Here is a 23934-nt window from a genome sequence, read left to right as displayed (position 1 = left end):
TTCCCTGGTGGCGCAGTGGTTGAGAGTCAGCCTGCTGATGCAGGAGGCACGGGTTCGTGTCCCATTCCGGGAGGATCCCACATGCCGCAGAGTGGCTGGGCCCGTGAGCCATGGCCGCTGGGCCTGTGCATCCGGAGCCTGTGCTCCGCAACGGGGGAGGCCAGGAGAGTGAGAGGCCCGCGTACCGCAAAAAAAAAAAAAATCCCATTTGCCTCCACCTTCACCCTGATTTCCCTAACTTCTCAAATCCTTTGATCTCTGGTTTTCTGAACTACTGGGGCTGCCATCCCGAAGACTATGACACAATCTAGTTTGGCTTGATAATTGTTTATATCTCCCCTCCCCACCTCAACCAACTTGCAGGGATGAGTAAACACATTATTCTTCTTTTCTATGCCAAATACACACAGTGCTGGGCAAAGAACTCAACAAATATTTGACCAGTTTTTAACCAATTCATTGGCATCTGTGAGATTTCTGACGTTTTCCTCAATGCTCCTTTCAACTGAAAAAGTAGTATTCTTTACCTTATGAGAGCTTCTTTAATGCCTTGTCTGTCTTCCAGTTTATTTTCAACTCTTAACAAGGCTGGTATGTCATGGCCTTCAGAGGAGAAAACGTGCAGTGACAGAAAGTCAGCCCAGTGATTTGAGCAAACCAAGAACTCAGCACCATGGAGTTTTGAAAGTGACTACAGGGGCAGCAAAAAGGAGTGCAAGCCAGCAGCCCAAGTTCTTTTAAGAAACAGCTTTGGGAGAACAGAGCTTCCTTCCCTCCCTCCCTCCCTCTTTCCTTTCTTTTCTTTCTTTCTTTCTTCCTCTCATTTTTTATTTTTCAGAATATGTTAAAAGGTAGGTACCCACCTACTTAACTGCTTTATACAGTAAATTTTCACGACAGGGACTTCCTTGGTGGCGCAGTGGTTAAGAATCCGCCTGTCAATGCAGGGGACACAGGTTCATGCCCTGGTCCAGGGAGATCCCACACGCCACAGAGAACTAAGCCTGTGCACCACAACTACTGAAGCCTGCGCGCCTAGAGCCCATGCTCCACCACAAAAGAAGCCACGGCAATGAGAAGCCGGCGCACCACAACATAGAGCAGCCCCCGCTCACCGCAACTAGAGAAAGCCCGCGTGCAGCAACGAAGACCCAACACAGCCAAAAATAAATTAATTAATTTTTAAAAAATTTCCATGACAAATAAGTTTGTACATATTTTTCACTTTTCTAAATTTAATGTGCCATAAATTTTTTTTCAATAAGTCTCTGAAAAGTACAGTTGTCCCTCAGTATCTACAGCAGATTGGTTCCAGGACCTGGAACCAATCTGCTGTAGATTGGTTCCAGGATTTTGGAGATACCAAAATCCACTGATGTTCCAAGTCAGCCCTCCACATCCACAGTTCTGAATCAATGGATTCAACAGACCTCGGATCATGTAGTACTGTAGTATTTGTTGAAAAAAATCCACACATAAGTGGGCACGCACAGTTCAAACCCATGTTGTTCAAGGGCCAACTATATATATATTCAAATTATAAACCCAATTTTTATAACATAGAGGAGGCTCAAAAGAGAAAAACAAGAAATCACAGCTCTTAGCTTACCATATATGGGGGTAAATGTGAAGTAGTTCAGATGACAAATATTATAGGCTTCAATTCTAACATCTTTCCAGATGCCCTGGGTAGGAAAGGAAGGCCCCCAGTCCCAACTAAAGGAACACTGTGCCTGTAATTTTAAGGGAAAAAAAGAAGATCGATTCTAATTACCATGAAACTTAAACATTATGAAAACCTTTTTCTTTTAAAACATTACGTACATGTGTACTAGTTTGCTACGGCTGCCGTAACAAAACACCACAAACCGGGTGACTTAAACAATAGAAATTAACTTTCGCATAGCTCTGGAGGCTGGGAAGTCCAAGATCAAGGTGTTGGCAGGTTTGGTTTCCTGGGCTTACAGATGGCCACCTTCTCACTGTGCCCTCACACAGCCTTTTCTATACACACACACACACACACACACACACGCCCCTAGTGTCTCCCTCTGTTGTCCAAATTCCCTCTTCTTATAAGGACATCAACCATACTGGATCAGGACTAATCCTAATGGTCTCATGTAACTGAATCACCTCTTTAAAGACCTCATCTCCAAATAGAGTGACATTTTGACCTTACTGAGGGTTAGGACTTTAATATACAATTTTGGGGGGCACAGAATTAAGTCCATAATAGCGTGTGTGTGTCCCATATACAGCATCTAAAATGACTCAAAATGATCCTCTCCTGGTATTCACGTCCTTGTGTAATCCCCTCCCCTTGAGTACGGATTAGACCTAATGAATCACTTCTAACCAACAGAATACAACAGCAGTGAGAGCACGTCCAAAATTAGGTTATAAAAGAGTGCACCTTCTGTTTTGGGTGCTCCGTCAGCTCTCTCTTGGCCAAGGGGGAAGTCAGCTGCCATGCTGTAAGGCAGCTCTGTAGAGAGGCCCACAGGAGTGAGCCTGGAAGCCCATCTGAGGCCTGCCAATAACCACATGGGTGAGCTTAGGTAGGCCTCAGCCAGGCTTAAGGTGACTGCAGCCCTGGTCCACAGCTTGCCAGTAACCTCATGAGTGACCTTGAGCCAGAGGTACCCAGCTGAGCCACACCTGCATTCCTGACTGACAGAAACTGTGATAATAAATGTTGTTTTAAGCTGATAAGTTTTGGTATAATTGTTACACAGCAATAGATAGCTAAAACAATAACTAATCTATCAACCTAGGCAACACAGTTAAATTTGGCAGAAATGTTCTCAGACCATAAAATCTAATTATGTACATTTATTCTTCAAAAGCATATTACACTGAAGCAACACAATAGTTACTCTTTAAATTTCTCCCAAATATCTCTGCACCCACTATTATATTTAAATGTAATAACTATAAAGAATGAAGAAACATATTGAAAGATAAAGATACAACAGTTTAAGAAACTCTAACTAGAGTTTCTTGCCAACCCCTATTTCCTCCAGTACGAATTCAGAAATCCTGGTTTCTGAACGTACAGCCCAAAAACAATCAGTTCAGCATTTAGACACTGACACAGGTGACCAGAGCAGAATTTTTCTAATTTCCTCTTCTTAAAAGAAAAAAAAATATTTGTAAAACACAGTCAATTAAACTTTGTGAGGCTATGAGTTAAGCTTTTAAAAAAGAACAAGCACCAGAAGTACTGAGATCTTCCTGAATGGAACACTTGTAGGATGGAGCCTGAGGATTTGCCCAAACTGTTCTCATTTAAGTATTATTTCCTAAGCTCTGTATTTATCTAAAACAGAGATAATTTAGTTTCTATTACAGAGAAAAATAAAGAATAAAAACCACTTCACACCATCGACAGATGAATGGATAAAGAAGATGTGGCACATATATACAATGGAATATTACTCAGCCATAAAAAGAAACAAAATTGAGTTATTTGTAGTGAGGTGGATGGACCTAGAGACTGTCATACAGAGTGAAGTAAGTCAGAGAGAGAAAAACAAACACCATACGCTAACACATATATGTGGAATCTAAAAAAAATAAAATGGTTCTGAAGAACCTAGGGGCAGGATGGGCATAAAGACGCAGGGGTAGAGAATGGACTTGAGGACACGGGAAGGGGGAAGAGGAAGCTGGGATGAAGTGAAAGTGGCATGGACATATATACACTACCAAATGTAAAACAGATAGCTAGTGGGAAGCAGCCGCATAGCACAGGGAGATCAGCTTGGTGCTTTGTGACCACCTAAAGGGGTGGGATAGGGAGGGTGGGAGGGAGGGAAACACAAGAGGGAGGGGATATGGGGATATGTGTATATGTATAACTGAATCACTTTGTTATAAAGCAGAAACTAACACACCATTGTAAAGCAATTATAGTCCAATAAAGATGTTTAAAAAAATAATAAATAAATAAATAAAACCACTTCACAGCATCCACATCATATAAAGTCACCACTTCAATATCAGATTCTCATGCTCAGAATGAAAACCGTCTTGGGGATGTTTACTGGAGAGTTTTTAAGTTCAGATACATAATTCTTTTATTAGGGATAGAGAGAAGGAGGCGGGCAAAAATATTCAACATCTTATAAGGCAGATTATTTTCCCCAGCAAGGGCTACAAATCACTGTTATTCATACAATCTCTCCAAATAAAAGTTTTCACTTATTCAAAAATATTTGTGAAGTGCTTTCTATGTTTCAGGCTGGAAGTATATCAATATACAAAACAGAAACAGTCCTTCTGCTTACAGCACTCACAGTATAGCAAGAAATTGAGGCATTGAAAACATAGTCACAAATCCAAAGGCAACAGACAGGGAACATATAATGGGGGGAGAACGGGTGTCAAGACAAGTGTCCCTGAATAACAGTGACTGTTATATGGAGACGTGACAGGTGAGTACCACTTCTCCAGTGTGCCTAGGGGAGAGGGAAGTGAATGCATCCCTTTCAGAAGGAACAGCATATGCAAAGTCCTCAAGATGCAAGAGAATATGATGCATTCCAGGAAATTAAGAGAAAACAATGGGAAGAGATGGGCAGAAGACTGGAGCAGTGGGCGTGGGGCAGCCTGAGCTAAGAACTTTGGACTTTCGCCTAAAAGCAACAAGAAACTGTTGAAGAGTTTTACAAAGTCGGGGGGGGGGGGTGCTATGATTTTTATCTGAAAGGAACATTCTGGCTGCTCCTTGGCAAATTAATTGCAGGCAGGCAAACGAGGTCGTAGGGTACCAGTTAGGCAACCAGGGCAATATTTGATGCAAGAAATGATAATATTTTGAACCCAAGCACGAGAGTAGAAATGGAGCAAGAGCAGATTCAAGAACTACTGAAAAGGTGGGCTTCCCTGGTGGCTCAGTGGTTGAGAGTCCGCCTGCCAATGCAGGGGTCGCGGGTTCATGCCCCGGTCCGGGAAGATCCCACATGCCGCGGAGCGGCTGGGCCTGTGAGCCATCAACATCATCAAAAGGACTTCCGGATCTCTTTTAAAAAAGAGACAGGGAGGCATCAAAAATAACTCTGAGGCTTCTGGCTTGAGTGACTGCTTTGAATGGTATTCCATTCAGTGAGACAGGGAGCCCTGGGAACAGGGTTTAGACCCCACATGCAGTGTTGGACACACTGAGCTTTAGGCACCTGTGGTATGGGTTGGCCAAAAAGTTCGTTCGGGTTTTTCTGGACGATAGTATGGAAAATCCCGAATGAACTTTTTGGCCAATCCAATATACAATGGAATTTAGTTGGTCTTAAAAAGGAAGGAAATTCTGACACGTGTTAAACACAGATGAACCTTGAGGACATCACACTAAGTGAACTAAGCCAGTCACAAAAAGACAAATACTGTATGATTCTACTTAGATGAGGTATCTAGAGGAGTCAAACTCCTAGAAACAGAAAGATGGTGGTGGCCAGGGGCTGAGAGTTGGGGAAAGCGGGGAGTTGTCTTTTAATGGGTATAGAGTTTCAGTTTTGCAAGACGAAAACATTCCGGAAATAGGTTTCACAACAATGTGAATATATTTAATCCTACTGAACTATACACTTAAAATAGTTAAGATGGTAAATTCTGTGTTATGTGTATTTTACGACAATTAAAAAAATTTTAAGTAAAAATAAAACTAAAAACTAAGTGTCACACAATATACTAATTCATCCATGTATTAGGATAAATCCAAGTCATCTACACTGAGATCATACACAAAGAATATTTACTACCTGTGGGTTTTGTTATCTTTTGTTAGATTTTATGAGAACCTAGCAGTAAAAAATCGCATGTCAGCAAATACATTGACAGTTGCAGAAGGCTAGTACTAAGAATCACTCATAAATATGAACCCTACAGTCTGGTGAAAAGTTTGATAAACCCAGGTGTTTTTTAAAAAAAATTTTAAAGGGGGAATTCCCTGGAGGTCCAGTGGTTAGGACACGCTTCCACTGCAGGGGGCATGGGTTCAATCCCTGGTCGGGGAATTAAGATCCCTGCAAGCCTCACGGCACAGTCCAAAAAAATAAAAAAAAATTGTAAAGGTACATTATCAGTCACCTATTTTTCTTCTTTTTCCAATGATATCTAAGTTCTGAAGCACTCCTCAAGAAGGAAACCTAGAAAGACAAGCTCTCTACAAAAATTCTTGTAACTTTTGGTTTTTATTTCTAATTTTTAAATCCCACTAAGGGGGCAGGAAAGAGATGCGCAACTTCTGAAATACAACTGGAGTCTTCAAACAAGCGTTTCATACGCCCTCATCCCATCCTCAAGGGTAAAGCCCCTCCATTGTGAGACTGTTACCTTGCGAATAAAGTTGACATGGCATTCGCCATCCTGCACACGTGGAGGGCAGTTGGGGGGCACACTGTAGTGAGTGTGAATTTTACTCCTCTGGTCCGCATATATCACTGGTGACTGGAAATCCACCTCAAGGATGTTTACTGCTTGGACCACATGTGTAATATCAAAGCTCTAAATTAAAGGGAAAGAACAAATGTGAAAGTAGCCTCCTGTGTAAAATTTTAGATATAGGCAGAATGTATGAAAGATGCATAAAATAATTGAAATCTTTAGGTTTAGCCTTTTTGCAGGAGAAAGCACTTCTCCAAAATAGTACAACTTAGTTGACTACTTTTAGTTATAACTGATCACATTCTCCTACCCAAACATAGATTTCTAGGTTTTCTCCTGCTATTTTTACTGGCAGATGATGGTCCTAGGCAAACAGAGCAAGCAGAGACTATCTTTAGCCCTGGAATGTCTGCTCTGGCTATTTACACATGGCTTTGAATTGCCAAGGATTTCCTAGACACTTCGTGATAACCTGACTCTCTGATATGCATAGCATGTATTTCTAAGTCATAAGTTATTTTTGTTTTGAAAAGTCTACCCTTGAGAGGGAAGGGACACCAGGATACAATCTCTTAAGGTAACTGTTCCCGAAAGGAAGGAACATTTTCTTTTAAAATGGTTTGTCAACTGTCATTTCCCATGAAACTCTGGATTACCAAATAACAGAGAAGGGAACAGCATTTGTCAAACATTGCCTATGTGCCAAAAACTAATATATAGTTTATATATTTTTATATAATTATAATCACTTTATATAATTAGCTCATTACATCCTCACAGTAATTCCATAGGGTTTGAGTGTCTTCATCATTCTACAAATATGGCAACTGAGAGATAAAGTAACTTACCCAGGGCATCAAAGGACTTGTACTGCCACTCATGATAACAATGAACGCAAATACATACAAGTGGTTCTTTTTAACCTGATGTCATTATGTACGTACATAGCTTCTGAACGTGTTGTCTGTTTCGCCAACAGGAACACTATTGATCAGGACTACTGCAACTGTATCGATGCCTTCAAAAACCAAATTTACTTTACTCCATTTTCTAAAAAAAGAAGATTTTAAAAACAAGATGTATAGAACATTAACTTAGATAATTAGCCTTTTTTATTAGTTAAGAATGAAAGGAATAAATATTTCATAGAAAATATACATTCTTAGAAGGGAGTTTGCAATGAAATTTTCAGAAATATTGCTTTAATACACTTTTATGTTGAGTGATCCAGTTTAACTTTCTTCACAATATTTCCATCACCATAAAATCATGAGCATGACTTCTAATTTCCATGCATTGACTTGTTTCCTAGAACTTCACAAATTCTTATAAGAACGAAGTTAAATAATAGACATAAAACATTGTCACAAACTATTATATTTACTAACACTAAGAGAACACATCAACCAATGAACAAGTACCTATGAGTGAACATTATGTGCCCAGCACTCTGCTAAGCCTTACAGGGAACTAAAACAGTCTCTGAATTTAAGGAATCTGCAATCTGGTTAGCACTGAAGCCTAAAACACAGGAAACAAAGAGAAAGCTTTCAAACTCTTCTACTTTGTGGTACAGTCTTGTTGGATAGACTACAAGTGCTATCAGAGTTTATGTCATAAGGAAAGACTTCAAGAAGGAGACAAGAGTTTAAAGAAGAACAAAATACATAAAATGTATACCCATACAATAAAACAGCACTCAGCAATAAAAAGAAATGAAGTCCTGGTGAATATGACAACACGGATGAGCTTGAAAACATTATTATGCTAAGTGAAAGAAGCCAGTCACAAAGGACCACATATCGTATAATTCCATTTCTTTGAGATTTCCACAAGAAACAAATCCACAGAAATAAAAAATTAATTAGTGGTTGCCTAGGGCTGAGAGAGGGATGGGGGATGGAGATGCAGGAAGTGGTGCACGATTGGCAACAGTAAGCAGCATTTTCACAGACAAGCAGAGAAAATTAAATGTAATCTGCCAATCGAAAGGAAGACACCGTCATTCTTAAGCAAGAATGTCATGGTAAAATCAATATTTGGGAAAGATGAATCTTATGTTTCTGCATACGAAAGACTGCAGAATAATAAAGGCCTAGGCAAAGGCGGAAACTTGGAAATGAGGAGGCAGGGGCTGAATCAAGAGAAATGATAGGCAAAAATTAACAGGACTCAGAAACAGACCGAATACAGGGAGATGAAGAAAAGATATGATGAGCCAAAAACTCCTTGGGCACGGAAGATTGGGAAGATGGTATTACAGTAAGAGAAATAATGAGGTTGCTGGAATATAAAGCAAGCTTTCAGTGGGAAAGTCAACTGGTTAAATTTCGGATATGTTGAGGTCAAGGTGAAAGAGGACCCCCTATCAGAGATATTTTAAGTATGATCTGAAAATAAGAGCCTGGAACACAGTAACTCCATGATATGGAGCGCTATTTTCTGGCTTTATTTCTTTTTTAAGAAGCTAGTAAATAATTACCCAAAAAAGGTCATATTAAAGGGACAAAAGGGTTTTTTTTTTTTTTGATTTAGCAATAATGGTGGTAGATACAATTGGGTTACATTCTGCTGCATAGAACATTACTGAAAACTATACCATGGTTTTCCTCGCGGCCTCATGACATAATCTAAGGCCAATGCCTTAGTTTCAGTGGCTGGTTAACACTACACCAAACAAAGGATGTATCTCTGATCCTACGTGACAATATTGTAAATATATACACTCTATGGATTACCGGGAGGGCGGGGAAAAGGAAAGGCAGATAAGAGAATTGACTAGGTCTAGGTGACTCCATTATAATCACTGGAAAAATGATTGAGTAAGACATAATTTTGTGACTAATGATCAGTGGCACCACCCTCATACACAAATCAAAACGTAAATCATATATATTCACTTTTATCGTACAGGCTTTAGTCTGACGATGTTCTGATATGCAACCTAAACAAACAAAAGATTATGGCAGACAGAAAAAGAACAAAAGTTCAAATAATAATAATAAATGAATAGATAGATATAGATATAAATATAGATATATACATGTAAGTACCTCATGTCAAAAGGGATTTTAAATTTCTTGATATAGGTCCAGTTATCCAAGGCGATCCATCTGTAGTTAAGGTTATTAAATCTGTAGTAAGGATCCTGTTAATAAAAATTATGGTAGGTGATTAAATATGCAAAAATAATTAATTAAATTAATATGAAATAAATTATCAATGATAGCTACTTATTACCTAAAAATTAATGAACTCTTGGTCTAAGAGTGCAAGCATTTCATAGGCTGGCACATCTCGTCCTCAAGGCTAAAGCTCCATCTGTTTAAGAGACCATTACCTTTCAAACAAAGTTGCCATGGCATGAGCATACTAAAAATACTAAAAATAATTTTAAACGGAAAAAAAAAGCCCAACACAATCAAAATACCTGAAATGAAAGAGCTCTGAGATACAACTATTACATAGTTTCATTATGAAAGAACATGTGTGGAGATGGAGATTGGCTTCCCCTGCTAAAACCAAACACAGAGGGCTTCCCTGGTGGCACAGTGGTTGAGAGTCCGCCTGCCGATGCAGGGGACGCGGGTTCGTGCCCCAGTCCGGGAGGATCCCACATGCCGCGGAGCGGCTGCGCCCATGAGCCATGGCCGCTGAGCCTGCGCGTCCGGAGCCTGTGCTCCGCAACGGGAGAGGCCACAGCAGTGAGAGGCCCGCGCATCGCAAAAAAAAACAAAAAACAAAAAACAAACACAGAACCTGCAAGGTATCAGCAGAGAATGAACGGCAGCACTTCTTACGGTGCGCAGCCATCAGACACTCACCACCCTCTGGTTCCCACTTTGCGTTTTGCTGCCACTATCCCAGCTGGCCTCAAGAGGAACACTTCTTCTCCTCTACTGCCCAAAGATCAGCAAAACTCCCACTCCTTGGATTAACTCAGCATTTACAAAGTTATTTTTCACTCAGCTTTACTAAGTGAACACAAAAAGGATCTCTGCAGAGAATATACAGGCAGCATAGATACTGTCAAACTTACAGACTTCAGGTTTCCTATATTAGCCTAGACTAGGTCAGCAAACTACAACCCATAGGCCTAATGCAGCTCACTGCCTGTTTTTGTACGGCCAGTGAGCTAAGAATGGACATGTGTCGATAAATAAAGTTTTACTGGAGCACAGCCAGACCCATTCCTTTATAAATTACATACGGCAGTTTTCATGCTACAATAGCAGAGTTGAGTAGACATGACAGAGACCAAATGACCCATGCAGCCTAAAATAGTATCTGGACCTCTGCCCTAGACAACTGGCCTGCTGGGTGTTCACAGACGTTCTTCCATCTCAGGGACCAGCCCCAAGTCCTCCCTTCCATAATCCTTACCTCTTTCTTCTCCTACTCATTTTCTACCCTTTACCTCTCAGATGAGGGCTCCCAGGCAGGAGGTGGAACAGAAAATGGTAAGAGAAGCTTCTCAGTTCTTATGTCTGTGAACAACACCACGGCTACATAGAGGGACACAGCACAGGCTCAGAGGGCTTCTCCCTTCCAACTGGGACAGGTCCAAGGGTGATTGCCTCAGGAACTGCAACTCCAAGTTGAGAGGGAAAAGCCAACTTTGTCTCAGTTCCACAGAGGTAAGGGCTGGCCACTGGCAACAGCCAGCTGGGCACTTACCCAGAGAACAAATCCGCAAGAGGCACTATAACATCACTGGATGTGTATCAAAATGGAGAGAAAGTTATCAGCCAGAAGCTGCTCCTGACTGGAAGAAATAATTTTGATAAGATACGAAGGGCATGGGGGGACTTCCCTGGTGGCCCAGTGGTTAAGAATCCGCCTGCCAATGCAGGGGACACGGGTTCGAGCCCTGGTCCGGGAAGATCCCACATGCTGCAGAGCAACTAAGCCCGTGTGCCACAACTACTGAGCCCGCATGCCACAACTACTGAAGCCTGCGCGCACCTACAGCCCTTGCTCTGCAACAAGAGAAGCCACCGCGATGAGAAGCCCGAGCACCGCAATGAAGAGTAGCCCCCGCTCGCTGCAGCTAGAGAAAGCCCGTGCGCAGCAACGAAGGCCCAACGCAGCCAAAAAACAAAAAACAAAAAAGATACCAAAGGGGCAGTCAGTGGTTGACGAGATTTAATAACAACCAATAATCACCAAACTGACTTTTAAGGTCTGGTTAATGGTGAGCTTTTGTTCTGCTAAATGGGGTGTGCCAGCTGCTTCCTTTTCTTCTCTTCCCCACACGCAGGACTCAGCCTCTCCACTGAACTAACATGGAGTAAATATTTAAGGACACAGGTTTGAAGAGGCACCTAGTTATTAACCTGCCTATGTGTCTCTACCCAGCCCTATTTATAACTCTACACTGTGGACTTAATCCAATATATTTAAAAATATCATGAGAAGAAAGGTGTGAAGGCTAATGCAGTTGCAATATGTTAACCTGCGGAGCCCCAGGGCTGGGTGATGATCTGGCTTGTGGGGCGCAAGACTCCTTCCTATCCCCCGGCTCCTTGAAGGAAGCTGCATGTCAAGCTCCAGAGGGTAATATTCTCAGATAAATTTTTTCTAGACAAACAGAATTTAGAAGTTAAATATTTTCTCTTACTTAAAAGAAGCCAATCTACAGCCAAGGCTACAGACTATATGATTCCAACTATATGATGTTCTGGAAAAGGCAAAACTATGGAGACAGTAAAAGGATCAGAGGGTACCAGGGATGAAGGAGGAAAGGATGAATAGGCAGAGAACAAAGGATCTCTAGGGCAGTGAAACTACGCTGAATGATACTATGATGGTGGCTACATATCATTATACATTTGTCAAAATCCATAGAATGGACAACACTAAGAATGAGCTGTAACATAAACTATGGACTTCTGGTGATAATGATGTGTCACTGTAAGGTTCACTGATGGTAACCAATGTACCACTCTGGTAGGGGGTGTTGATAGCGGGGCAGCTGTGCATGTGTGGAGACATATAGGAACTGTCTGTATTTTCCATTCAATTTTGCTATGAACCTAAAATTGCTCCAAAAAAATAAAATTTATTTTTTAAAAATTGCTTTAAGGGCAAATACCTACCTCCCTAAATTAAAAGTTGCAGAGACTCAGATTACATTTATAATAACTACTGCAAATGCTAAGCAACCAACTTAATTTGGTTCCAGAGTGGTCTGATCCCCTTTGCTCATATTAAAATTCTGAGTCCTATTTAAAGCAAATAGGACTACGTTCAGCATTACGTCTGATGACTAAGGACCCACGTAAGTGACTGAGTTCATAAGCAAACCCACGAACCCTAAAGACAGTAACAGTATCACTTATTGACCATTTACTTTATATCAGCCTCCAAGATAGGCACTCACTCACTCTTATCTTCATAACAAAGATGTGCTGTAAATACCGTTCTATAGAGGAAGAAACTAATGCTCCAAAAGGTGAAGTGTCTTTCCTGAGGTCCCATGATGAAGCAGAAGTACATCCAGGCATGAAACAAACTCAGTCCGACACCAAGGTCTACATTTTTTCAACTGTGCTTCAGTGCCTCACGCCATATTTACCTACACTTTTATACCAGATGATCATTGCATCTCATACCTACCATTTTTAGTAGTGTATGTGTATATTTACAATATATTTTGTTCTATTTTTAAGTGTATATTTTGAGTAAGAAAAACTTTATAATGGAGTCTATGCAGTTACTAAAAATTTTTCTAGATCTATATTTATAGACATTTATAGATACAGAGAGATTTTCTATAGATACAGAGAGATGTTCATCATATATTTTAAATGAAGAAGTAGCTTACAAAACCATCTCAGGGACTGACTTCATCTTTATATTATTATATTTGTTTGTATATACTTAGAAAAGTCTGGAAAGATATACATGAAAATTTCTACCTCTGCTTAATAGTATGCTTTTTATTAGCTTTTTCCTTCTTCTTTATATTTTATATTTCTCTGCATCAATATTTGTACAGTAAGTATTAAACATTTATTATTCTTTTTAAAAGAATTTTAAAAGAGAATAAGAAAATTCAGTATATAAGAATTTTGTGCATGATAAAAGTAATGTTTTGTATCAGTGGACAACAGAGAAATTGTTCAAATCATGTGATATAAAAAACTGTTTAACCATTTGAAAAAACTCAAATGGATCAAATTTTTAAATACAAAAGAGGAATTATAAAAATACTAAAAGGAGGAAATATAGGTAAATATTTATTTAATTGGGAGAGAGGAAATTACTTCCAAAGCATAATACCAAAGACAGAAACAATCATAAAAGAAAAAAAGCTTACAAGATTTCAACATATAAAACTTTAAAACATGTATATGACAAAATATATCATTAATAAATGGGAAATTTTTGAAAATATATAACAACAGGCCTAACAAATCTATATTTAAAAAGATAAATAGTCAATAGAAAAATAGGTAAAAAACAGGAATAAGTAAGCCCAAATCACCAATAAGCATGAAATAAACATATAAAACGTGTTTAACCTCACTAGAAAGTAAATTGTTTCTATTTTTGCTTTTTAAAATAATATCCAAGTCTAGCACTTAAAACAAGTACTCCAATAAAGTCATGATGGGAGTGTAAAACTGGTACAATTTTTATGGAGAACAACTTAGAATACATAGCAAAAGACTAAAAAAATACTCTTTTGAATCAACAATTCCACTTTTAAAAATTTGTCTAAGAGAATAAGGATGTACACTAACTAAAATGTAGCTAAAAATATCTTCCCATCATTGCAGAATAAAATCCAAAAGTTATTCCCAATGGCCTCCAAGCCCTGCATGATCGGCCCCAGATGGCTACTTTGAAATCATCCACCTGCCCCCCAGGTCACAGGGCTACAGCCTCCTGGCCTGCTTACTATTCCTGGAACTCATCAAGCACGTTCCTGCCTCAAGGGCTCTCCCCTCCTCACTGCAATCTTTTCTTCCTTTTTGCTGGGAATTCGCTTCCGCTTAAAACTGAACTCATCAAAAGATCTTTATCAAAATGGCTATCTTTAACCACCTTTTCTAAAATAGAATCTTTCCCAACAAGCCTTCGCTCTCTCTTCCTTTAACGTGCTTTATTTTTCTTCAGTGTATCCGCTGTCACTGTATTATCTATTAATCTGTTTACTGTCTATCTCCTCCACTAGAATGTCTATTGGGACAAAGACTTTGTTTTCTTCACCACTTGATTCCAAGCACCTAGAATAATGCCTGCCACATTGGAGGTACTGAATAAATATTTACGAGATAATTAGGTGAATGACTTCAGCAAGATATGTTTCAAGTTCTCATGTAAACACTGTATTTGGACCAGTGTCTGCTCTGAACTATAAAATATTTCCTAGGTCAACACCAAAAAGGGATGGCATAATAAAGCAGGTAGTATAACAACATCCTATTACTCCATAATGATACTTGATGTTGATGATTATTGTCAATAGGCCTGGAGTTCCCCAATCCCCAAAAGCTCCCCATCTCTTATCCCACTACCATTTAAGAACTACATCTACCTTTACTGAAACTTAAAGTTTTCCTAAGAATTTATTAACAGATTTAACAGACATTGTAAATTGTTCCCACGAGGAAAAGTCAGTTATTTCATTCTGTGAGCACATCATTCACATTAACGAGTAACCAAACATTGTTTCTTGATATGTAGCCCTGTAACATGAAACAGTAATCTGATTTACCACAGCCACTAATGATTTTCCATTGCCTTAATTTAATCAGGAAAATGAGGCAAGGAGAAACGCTGCAAAAGAAACACAGGCATTTTCAAAGCATGGGTAAGTGAAGCCTTGGGGTACCAAGGTCACCTGTGGTCCATGTCATAAGTAGTTTGTTAACTAAAAATAGTTCAAATACTTAAGTCTGAGAATTCTTTACTTAAAAAATAAACAGGACCATGGTCAGTGTCATTTACATTTGCTTCCTTTCTGATACACATTCTTGACAAAAGGCTAATGGTACCAGATCAGAAATTTTGCATAACCCTAGTTGACTGTCCTGTCATTTAAGTAAACTTTGAATCATATTCCTGACAGTCAACTCCAGTGTTTTAAAAACACATGATGTGTCAATGTGTCACACAGGGTAAGTGTCACACAGTACAGAAGGCTATGAAGTCAGGCCAGGCTGGGTTATAACTCCATTTCTGCCACTCTTAATTGCTGTGTGATCTTGGGAAAATTCTCTAACTTCTCTGGGCTCCATAATTCATATCATCCATAAAATGAAGATAAGAAGACTTACTCTTTAGAGTTGTTATGAGGATTGGGACAATGCATGCAAACCACGTATCAAGTACATCTTGTCCCAAGCAAAGCCATTAAAGATGTGCAGCAGATGGAAGGAAAAAACAGTGGGAGGTGGCAGTCTGTTTGCAAACCTCTAACCACAGGCTGCCAAACAGGAAAACGTCCTCCACCAGAAGTCTAGAAATTGAAGCATCTATTGGGACACACACATCACATCACACGCCCTGAGAGGAAACAGCATCTTTCTTCATATCCCAATCAGCCTTAAAAATTATTTAGCCTGTACACTAGCACTGACAATCCTAACCTTACACTTGCAGGTCTCATTCTCCTCAGCTTATGTGCTGCTGTATCAATTCCAAATCTGACTCCCTGGTGCCTAAAAGCGAAAATGAAAAACTGAGGCATTAATGAATACAGTTAACCCTTACTTGGCGAAAGACTATTGTGCTCTGCAGTGTTGGGGTAGTTGAAACAATAATCCCCCGCTTTAGGCTTTGTCAGTGACAACACGTCCTTTCTAATCTACGCTTCACTGGAGAACTATGGCAATAACACCCCCAGTAGAACTGTCTGGACCTCCGCTTTCCTGAGTTGCTGCTGTCCCATCGTGGGCGTGAGTCAGCCTCCATCTAGCCCGGCCCCCAGCGGTGATCTTCGCCAAGAGTAGATACATTGCCTCGGCGTCCCCATCCCCACCCCCTCACCTCCCCTACCCCCAGACCACAAGACGCAAAGGGGAAGTTAGTGCCAAAGCGAGGAGAACAGCCCCGGGCTCGGGGACTGCCAGGCCGTTCCTGGGCCCCTCTCACCACGAGAGGGACGCGGGCGCAGGCTCCCGGCGGGGAGGCCGCACACAGTACCTGGATGAGCCGCTGGTGGAATAAGGCGCTGTGCACGCAACCGGGAACCTCCGCGGGCAACTCCAGCGAGCCGTTCCCGCTGCGGATCCTCCAGCTGCCCCGCAAGCTGACGCTGACCACCATGGCAGCGGAGCCCGCACCGCACAACACAAGCAGCAGGAGCAGGCGGAGGAGCATGCCGGTGGCCGGTACCTCACCCACCCACGGGGGAAGAAACCCCGCGCTTCGCTGAGCCGCGGAAGTTACCCTCTGTTCGGGAGGAGCCCGGGCTCTAGCTCTCCCCGCCCCGGGGCCCGCCCCCAGCTCCCGGCCACGCCCCCGGCTCTCGGCCACGCCCCCAGGTCTGCTGAGCTGAAAGGACCTCAGCTGCTCCTCAGGCTCCGCAGGCTAGCTGGGAGCGCGGATATCGTGCCGACTGGCCGAAGCCCGGCGTCGCGAGTGCCGGAGCCGCCACCTCGTGCATGGTTCCGGGCTCGGACCGCTGCAGTCTGGGTCCTCCTCGGCTCTTATTCCAGCTGCTCCGGCGTCTGAACGGGAGGCGAGAACCATGCACGCTAATTGGGACACACCAATCTCTGGACGCAAAGTAGCGCACAGCCTCGGGGAGCTCAGGGACAGACAGTAATGTGCGGAAACTACAGCAAGAGAGGCTCCTCACTGCTTCAGAGAACCGAAAACCAAGACACCCCGTCACTTCAGTTCCCCCCAGTTTCCCCAGACTCTCATCAGGGCTGCAGGTGTCTGCCCGGCGCGGGTAACGCCCACCTCCTGCAGCTCTGCAGGTTTGTCTCAGAACAGTCTGCCCTTCAAACAATAAATCAGTACTAAAGTATCTAATTCGTACGGTTGTTGTGAGAGCTGAGAAAATCCGTGTACAGCGTGCAACATAAGGCCCGGCCCAGAGAAAACACAGCACTTTGGCCTGATGATAGTGGACTACAACCTTCTCTTTTATAAAGCTCTACAGAGGAGGTTCCTGAGATTCCGGAAACCTGCATTAATGCACAGGCAAATTTAAAATCCTCTGCCACTCACTAGCTGTGGGACTTGGGCAAGCCACAAACTCTCTAATACCCCCGTTCCCTGAACTCAAAAATGGAGACAGTACTCCTTTTTTGGGTTGTGATGAGCATAAAATGAGTTAACATACTTGGCTGTTCCTAACAATGCCTAGGTACCCAAGAAATACCACAAGTTTATTTCAAGTCTCATAGTGGCGCAGTCTACTTGAGTCCCATTTTTGCAATAGGATGTAACTGCGATCTAGGAAGTTAAGAGGGAATTTCACATTGCATAAAATAGACTAACGTATGACTGTGTTGATGTTATCTGCCTTATTTCTGTATTTAAGCAGAAGTCTTTGAAGAGAAGTTCTCCCCTCATTAAATCCCAGCTTTGTTTTGCCTTATAATGGTCCTGAAATTGCCTGAACCTGTAGACACTGGACAATATTTTATTTTTTCAGAGTCAGCACTTTTCACAAGCTTAGCATCTTGGCTTTAGGGACATTTGGATTATTCCGCCCAAGCCTCTGGCTTTAAAGCTGAGGGAACAGGATCCAAAGACGTCAGGTGATTTGCCTGTCAGACAGTGGCAGACAGGACCCAAACTCTCCTTTCCTGGCCCATAGACTCCTTGCAGTAGAGCCCATTGATATTAAGGGGGAAAGACTCTGGCTGGTTCAAAAGGTTTCCTCACTCCAGGAGCATTTTACTTTTGATAGGAATGGAGCTCTCAATTCAAATTATATTCCCTGATTCATGGCATTAAATGGCCAGCCCTAGTCTGTTCAAGACTGATAACAAGACTTACAGCAGCAAGAGTGGCAAAGAGTTTTTGTTTGTTTGTTTATTTGTTTTTTCATAAATCCCAGAGATCCCATTAAGCCAAGTCAAAGGAAAATTCATTCATGTGAATATGTTTGGATATACTCTGTTGTTCTATTAAGAAATATTTTAGGGAATCTATTTTTTTAAAAAAAAAAACAAGAATAGGACTTCCCTGGTGGTGCAGTGGTTAAGAATCCGCCTGCCAATGCAGGGGACACGGGTTCGATCCCTGGTCCGGGAGGATCCCACATGCCGTGGAGCAACTAAGCCCATGTACCACAGCTACTGACCCTGTGCTCTAGAGCCCACAAGCCACAACTACTGAGCCCACGTGCTGCAACTACTGAAACCCACATGCCTAGAGCCCATGCTCGAGCCCAAGCCACCACAATGAGAAGCCCGCGCACCACAACGAAGAGTAGCCCTACCACTTGCCACAACTAGAGAAAACCTGCGCGCAGCAACGAAAACCCAACGCAGCCAAAAAAAAAAAACAAACAAAAAAACAAGAATAGAGACTTATCATTCCTCCTTTCATTCCAAGACACAAGTATGACATCATTTGGATTACTTCACTTTGAAAACATACATTGGTCCAAACCCATATAATGTACAACACCATGAGTGAACTGTAATGGTAGCTACAGACTTTGGGTGATAATGATGGTAGGTTCATCGATGGTAGCAAATGTACCATTCTAATGGGGGGATGTTTATAATGGGGGAGTCTGTGCATGTGTTGGGGCAGGGAGTGTATGGGACATCTGTATTTTCTATTCAGTTTTGCTGTTTATCTAAAGTTGCTCCAAAAAGTAAAAATAAAGTATATATACATGTATGTATGTATATTCATGGGTCAAAGAAATAAAAGACTTCCAGTTACTGTTTTGTCATGTCAGGAGCTTGGAAGTCATCACTCCATCCTAAAAACAAGTAAAAAGCTGAACAAACTGAAAATCAACAGCTTTTGTTAGATCTGTCAGAGAATTCAGGTGAAAGGGCAAACTGCTGCCCCCAAAATTGGAGAAGAAGACAGGTGGATACAGAGAATCACAACTTAACCAAAGCAGAAACCCATGAGTAGAAAGCTCTGCGAAAACCAGTACTAGGGAAGGAAAATCTAAACTCTAATTTCTGGGACTCCCCTGGCGGCCCAGTGGTTAAGACTCTGCACTTCCATTGCAAGAGGCACGGGTTTGATCCCTGGTGGGGGACCGCATGCCGCAAGGCCAAAAAAAAAAAAAACCACACAAAACAAAAACAAAAACAAACAAGCAAAAAAACCTCTAATTGTTGAGTGGCTGGAAGCTCAGTGTGGACAAATTTGAGAGTTTAAAAACTCCACAGGGGACTTCCCTGGTGGTCCAGTGGTAAAGAATCTGTCTTACAATGCAGGGGACTCGGGTTCCAACCCTGGTCAGGGAACTAAGATCCCACATGCCGCGGGGCAACTACTGAGCTCATGCACCTCAACTAGAGAGAAGCCTGAGTGGCCCAATGAAAAAGATCCTGCATGCCTCAACGAAGATGCCGCGTGTCGCAACTAAGACCCAACGCAGCCAACAATAAAAATAAATAAATACGTAATAAATAAATCTTAAAACAAACAAACAAACAAAAACTCCACGGGAATTTAGTCTTAGTGGGTCTCCCACAGTTTTGTGTTTTGTTTCCAGAAGATCTACCAGCTCTCACGTTGAAGATTTGCGAGCAATTCCCTCATGCTTCCAGCAGAGGGACGGGGGTAAGGAACCATTTTGAAATACATGATAGTATTCTCAAGGACTACCCTCAAGAGAAACGATTTTATCAGAGCCTAACATGGGAGAAGGGAAATTCCCCCTAGGCTTCTTGCCTTACCTAAGGGGCTGAAAAAAAACGAGAAGCACTTATTAAATTCACAGTCCAGGACACAAGTTCACTAAAAGACTAACGCCTAATCATAGGACTATAGAAAACTTCCCCTCTCCTCATACCTTCCCACTATATCACTAAAGGCCTCTTTGCCACTGTTCATTTCACTGCACACATCACATATGACTTTCAACAAAAAAATTACAAGGCAAAAAGAGACAGAGCAAGCCCTAGAACCAGACTCAGATATAGCAGGGATGTTGGATTACCAGGACAAGAATTTAAAATATTAGGCCAGCACTGGTCTAATACCAACACCAGACAAAGACATTACAGTAAAAGACAACTGTAGACCAATATCTCTCATGAACATAAATGGAAAACTCCCCAACAAAACAGTAGCAAATTGAGGGCTTCCATGGTGGTGCAGTAGTTAAGAATCCGTCTGCCAATGTAGGGGACACGAGTTCGAGCCCTGGTCCAGGAAGATCCCACATGCTGCAGAACAACTAAGCCCATGTGCCACACAACTACTGAGCCCACGTGCCACAACTACTGAAGCCCACGTGCCACAACCATTGTAGCCCGCGTGCCTAGAGCCTGTGCTCCACAACGAGAAGCCACTGCAATGAGAAGCCCGCTCACCGCAACTAGAGAAAGCCTGCGTGAAGCAACGAAGACCCAACACAGCCAAAAATAAATATAAAATAAGTAAATAAATTAAAAAAAAAAAAAAACAGTAGCAAATTGAATCCAAAAATATATATTAAAAAAAATATATATATATATATATGAATCATGACCAAGTAGGATTTATTCTGGGTATGCAAGGCTGGTTCAACATTTAATCAATTAATGTATTTCACCACAACAATAGGTTAAAAAATAAAAATCACATTATCATATCAATAGATACAGAAAAAACACTTGACAAAATCCAATACCCATTCATGGTAAAAACTCCACACACTAGGACTAGAGGGGAACTTCCTCACCTTAGTAAAGAACACAAAGAACTCCACCTAACATTACACGAAATGGTGAGAAACTACAAGTTTTTCTGCTAAGATCAGGAATAAGGCAAGGATGTCTCCTCTTGTCACTCCTTTTCAACATCGTATCGGAAGCCCTAACTAATGTAGTAAGAAAAGAAAAGGAAATAAATAGTATACAGTTTAGGAAGACATAAAACTATCTTTGTTTGCAGATGACATGATTGCCTATGTAGAAAATCAACAACAACAACAAAACACTGGAAATAATAAGCAATTTATAGCAAGGTTACAGGATACAAGGTTAGTATACAAAAGTCTATCGTTTTCCTATATACCAGCAATGAACAATTAGAATTTGAAATTAAAAACATAGTGCTATTTACATTAGCACCCCCCAAAATAAAATACTTAAGTATAAATATAACAAAAAATGTTTAAAATCTACATGAGGAAAACTACAATACTCTGATGAAAGTAATCAAAGAAGAACTAAATAAATGGAGAGATGCTCCATGTTCATGGATAGAAAGACTCAGTATTGTCAAGATGTCAGTTCTTCCCAACTTGATCTATAGAGTTAATGCAATCCCAATCAAAATCCCAGCCAGTTATTTTGTGGATTTTGACAAACTGATTCTAAAGTTTATATGAGAGGCAAAAGATCCAGAATAACCAACACAATATTGAAGAAGAACAAATTTGGAGGATTAATGCTACCCTATCAGGAACTAAGCTGAGCTGGAAGAGAGATCTGAGCTGTCAGGAGTCAGAGCAGCCAATTAAAGCAACAAGGAGCCAAACTGAAAGTAACAGTGAAGCCTTCAACCACTTACAGTGATAGTATAAGCAAGAGGCTAAAACTGGAGAAGACGCCAACTCTCCCCTGTTTCATTGCCCAATAAAATGGCACACCAGTCACGGGTCAGGTGGATCAGCACAGGTGTGTGTGTTGTCTCACGTTGAGGGAGTCCTGAACAAAAGGCTCTGGCTGTTTTATGGGCCCTGGGGTAGGGGAGGAGAATGAGAAGGAAGGGCTAGGAGTGGAAAATTGCTGGGTACTGAGTTTGAGTAGGAATAAATGTATTCAGGGTTTCCCACTTCTCCTCTCCAATAAGGAGATCTCAGCGCAGTCACCTGAAGAAGACCTCTGCCCAAGGCCTCAGATAAAGAGAACAAGGGATGAAGTCACTGAAACTAGGAATGTAAATATGTGAAGAGCATGAACAGTCAGAGGGGCAATAATAGGTCCTTCACTGCAACTCCCTTTAGAGATTATAATACTTAGACTGTATACCAAGTCTGATTGGGGAGGACAGCTTTCCCTCGTGAAGCCTTTCAGGTAAAGTCTTTGTAATTGCCTATGGTCAGGCCTGAAAAACCACACTTATACCGTATGACCCAACAGATCTAATAGTGCTGGAGATATCCATGGAGGGTATATGGAGCTTTGGGCAAGCTCTAATAGAAGACTCACAGTGTAGTCCCTTATATTCTGGAGCAAGGCTATGTGCTTCACCATAGAGAACTGCTCTGTTGGAAACATAGGTCCTACTGTACTACTGGGTCTTAGCAGAGACCAAACCTCTGACCATGGTACACCAAGTGACTATGCAGCCTGAACTGAGGATCTGCAAGTCAACCAAGCCATAAAGCTGGGCAGGGGCTGCAATGTTCCACAGTGTATAGAAAGTGATACATCCAGACTCAAATGGAAGTCCAAGAAAATTACATGAATTGGTAGTCTAGCCTTCCATGTCACTATCTCTTCTGCACTGATGACGACACTGATGACCTCAAGGGGAGTTCCTCATGCCTGATTGACAGAGGCCTGATTCATACCTGGGCTGGTGCAATATGTATTGGAACTGGCCATAAAAGGACTGCTGCCACATTACAGCCCCACTTAGGAGTGGCCCTGAATGACATTGGTGAAGGGAAATGTTCCCAGTGCACAGACTTGTGAGATATATGTTTGTTTTTCACTTCATGTGAAAGGAGAGGTGGCTTGAGGCACAGTTATATATTGACACCTGGGCAGAGCCAAAAGTCTTATTTGGTTGATCAGGGCCTTAAAACAAATAAAACTAGAAGATAGGTGACGTGGAGGTCTGGGTAGATAATATGTGGACGGACTGTAGGAGTGGGCACAACACATGCTGTTTCTTTGTAACTCACATTAATGTTCACAAGAGAACATGTACAGAGGAAGCTCTTGACAGCCAAGTACACGGAAAGACAGTCCTATGAATTTTAGCTGGCCTCTCTATGCACCATTCCAGTACTTGACAGTGGTCACATGAAGAGAGTGGCCATGGTAGCAGGGATGAAGACTATGCATGGACCCAACATGGGCTTTCTCTCACCAAGGATATCTTCCTACCTCTGCTGATTGCCCAGCCACCCAGCAGCAGAGACTGATGCTGAGCCCTAGATAAAGGTACCATTCCTTAGGAGGACCAGACAGCCACCTGTTGGCACACTGATTACATTGGACACCTTCCTCCTTGATTGGGGCATCAAACTGATATACTGAAATTAATAGATTTTGAATATGTTCTGCCTTCCCGGACTGCAGTGTCTCCACTAGCACCATCTGAGAGTTGATAGAATTCTTTATCTCTTAAAATGGTATCCCTACCACAGTGCCTTAGAAAACATACCCACTTGATGTAAAAGGAGATGTGAAGATGGGCAGGTGGGCTTATGACCTTGAGAAT

At 41.6% G+C, this 23934-nt stretch overlaps 1 protein-coding gene across 1 annotated transcript in view; it reads right to left on the bottom strand.

Moving 5' to 3' along the window:
* Positions 1-16716, bottom strand: part of MANBA (mannosidase beta) — a gene marked incomplete at both ends in the record, with an annotated part of 144998 nt that extends 128282 nt beyond the window's left edge. The window contains 5 exons of the mRNA XM_079719116.1: positions 1610-1733; positions 6334-6504; positions 7329-7434; positions 9438-9532; positions 16540-16716. Coding sequence (XP_079575242.1) covers positions 1610-1733; positions 6334-6504; positions 7329-7434; positions 9438-9532; positions 16540-16716 — 673 coding nt within the window. The remainder of the gene's footprint in view (positions 1-1609; positions 1734-6333; positions 6505-7328; positions 7435-9437; positions 9533-16539) is intronic.
* Positions 16717-23934: the final 7218 nt, after the last annotated feature.

The sequence above is a fragment of the Hyperoodon ampullatus genome (assembly GCF_949752795.1).
Source record: "Hyperoodon ampullatus genome assembly, chromosome: 1".
NCBI lineage: Eukaryota > Metazoa > Chordata > Mammalia > Artiodactyla > Ziphiidae > Hyperoodon > Hyperoodon ampullatus.
This window is presented reverse-complemented; position numbering and strand designations above follow the sequence as displayed.